Source organism: Fragaria vesca, linkage group LG3 (genome assembly GCF_000184155.1).
Source record: "Fragaria vesca subsp. vesca linkage group LG3, FraVesHawaii_1.0, whole genome shotgun sequence".
Classification (NCBI taxonomy): domain Eukaryota; kingdom Viridiplantae; phylum Streptophyta; class Magnoliopsida; order Rosales; family Rosaceae; genus Fragaria; species Fragaria vesca.
Window position 1 is genome coordinate 21177647 of NC_020493.1, and position 2599 is coordinate 21180245.

The following is a 2599-nucleotide window of genomic DNA, read 5'->3' on the forward strand; positions in this document are numbered from 1 at the left end:
ATAGGACAATATATGTAGCATCATGGCATTTCAATTGGATATGGGGTACTGCTGCTACTAATTTATTTTTCAAATCCAGAAATGAGTTTTTGTTTCTGAGTGACTGGTGCCCTGGTGCCCTGGTGGGTCGTCTCTGCTATTATAACAAATCCGAATATAAAGATATGTTTTAAATAAAAATTATGGAAGCAAAAAAGGGTTGGCTGGTGGTCGTTTTCAGACTGAGGTGGAGTTTACACCAAATATAAACTAAGAGCAAGCAAGCAATCACATAAGGTTTTCTCTCTTCCTCCTTCTCCATCATCCATTTTTGTTTGTTTTCACAGAGCCGAGAAAGAAACGTTTGTTTTCAGGAGGAACAATGAAACAGAGAGCAGGCTCACTCAAACTGAAAGAGTTAAAATAAGATATATGCAGAATACAAATACCAAGAGAGAGAGAGACCAAAACCCGAAGAAATTAATCTTAAATATCTGAGAAACAAAATCTGAGATTTCAAAGATGGGGAGAACACCTGAAACTGTGAGTGTAAGAAATGAAGTAGTGAATCAGAAGCACACGTGAGGTTTTCAGAGTCATGAAAGGAAATTTGGGACCAGATGAACCAGTAGATGACCCTCTCCACAGTCCACTGTGTTATACTTGCTATATAAACCAAACGAGTAAAACAGTAGCTAGTTTGCAGATGGAGAATTTATAATAGAGGAGATCGAATATATATAAATGAACCTTAATGATATTGGGTAAGTGGGTTGTTTAAGTATAAAGGGTATCACTATCATTTACATCAGCTATGATGTGTTGGTTTAGTCATGAGCTTTGTCTTTGAACGAGGCTAGAAGGAGGGGTTTTTGTATGATATGTTTATCACACTAATTAATAAGTCTGGGTTAATGCAAGCATGTCTCGATCATATTGCGGAGTATCATAAAATTATCATTGAAATAAAGCGAATGTAAAGTTCTAAGAACGTACAATGTAATAGTATCTTTATGATTTATATCATGTGAAGAATTGTATATACCGGCAATAATAGTAACGGTTTCCGCTTAAAAAAAAGTGCAAAAATACAACCGTGACCGCAGATTTATAAGAATAATGATGAATTATAGGAAAAACATAGTTAGAACTAACAATCATGAGAAATAAGTTTAGCAATGAGCGTCAAACGGCCCCCCGATGGAGAGAAGAACCTACACTTGGCTTAATTAATTTTTAGGGAAATTTCCGATGGGACAAGAGATGTCAGCAGGGTGGTCCGATCTTCAAAAGAACGGAATTAATTTCTAAAATTTTCGTTCATTTGGGTCGATCCAATAATCATCAGAGAGAATCGCCTTGATATACATACCTCATAATCACAATTTTAAGCGGAGAATTATAATTTTTAGGAAGAAAAAAAGAGAGAAAATTAGTTGAACCTATACTGCGGCAGTAGTAGTTGTAACAGCCGCAGGAGCAGCAGCAGCAGTAGTAGTTTGACCAGTTGAACCACCGTCACCTCCGCCAGAGGCAGCAGCATCGCCGCCTTGTTGAGCAGCAGCAATACTGGGCCCCGCCGACACATTCCCGGTGACGGTAACGGTGGTTGGGCGTTTCCGTTTCTTTTTCTCGTAGGGAATCCCCCTGGCCTTGGCCTGACCCTCCCTGACCTCCCTCAAGTAGATTCTCACCGCGCGTGCACCGAACGGGTTCGACTCCGGCCGTCCGCCGTTCTCCTCGTAGGCGGCCCTCAGCCGTCCGATGAGCGCGTCGAGGCTACCCCAGGCCTGCTTGAGTGGGCAGGCGCACGGCGCCGGAGGGTTCGGGTGACCGAAGTACGGACACCCCTGGTTGTGTACCTTGGTCTTCCCGAACTGGTCGAGGTATTTCAGGAACTCGATCACGTGGGCCCCGCTGCACCGCGCCAGCGTCAACGGCGGCTTGTGGTTCCTCAGGTACTGCAGGAACGTGTTCCAGTCTCGCCGCTTCTGCGACTCGTAACGGCTCGGCGGTGCTGCTGGAGACGACGATGCCGAAGCTGCTGCTGTCGTCGTCGTCGTGGGTCCGGTTGCTGCTGGTGGAGCCTCTTCTCCGACGCTGTTGGGGTCGGAAGGTCCACCGGAAGCTGAGTCCATTTGGAGAACACAATGATCCTGCTTTGTTTAGCTATCTCTCTTAGGAATATAAGCTATATATATGTAGCAAGCTAGCTAGCTCTCCCTTTCTCCATGTGAAACGAGAATTGGGGAGCTGCAGGGGGGTGTGTTACAGTGATTTTTCACGGGAAAAGGTTCTTGGGTTTTTTTGTTTTGTTTTTGTTTTTGTTGTGAGGGTTTTAGAGAGAGAAAGCCAAGAGAGATGGGTCTTAGAGAGAGAAGTAGAGTGGGAGCGTTTTGGTGATGGGACGTAAAAAGTATGGATGAATGAATATGAATATGATGAACGAGACTCTCACTCTCTCATCTATGAAAATTGAAAATGAAAGAGAGAGGAGGAAGAGGAGGAGGAGGGTTTGTGTAGTGAGATTGAGGGGTATAGATAGAAGGGAGAAGAAGACGGAAGGTGGTATTCACAAGTATTTTCACATGGTGGCCCCTGTGGAAGCGACATATTTACT

At 43.9% G+C, this 2599-nt stretch overlaps 1 protein-coding gene across 1 annotated transcript; it reads right to left on the minus strand.

Moving 5' to 3' along the window:
• Positions 1-1286: 1286 nt before the first annotated feature.
• LOC101312708 lies at positions 1287-2211 on the minus strand. The gene has a single exon (XM_004294737.1). The coding sequence runs from the start codon at positions 2115-2117 to the stop codon at positions 1422-1424; it is 696 nt and encodes a 231-aa protein (XP_004294785.1). The 5' UTR covers positions 2118-2211; the 3' UTR covers positions 1287-1421.
• Between the last annotated feature and the right edge of the window lie 388 nt (positions 2212-2599).

Coding starts and splice junctions, on each gene's coding strand:
- LOC101312708 (XM_004294737.1), bottom strand. CDS start 2,117: ATGGACTCAGCTTCCGGTGGACCTTCCGACCCCAACAGCGTCGGAGAA.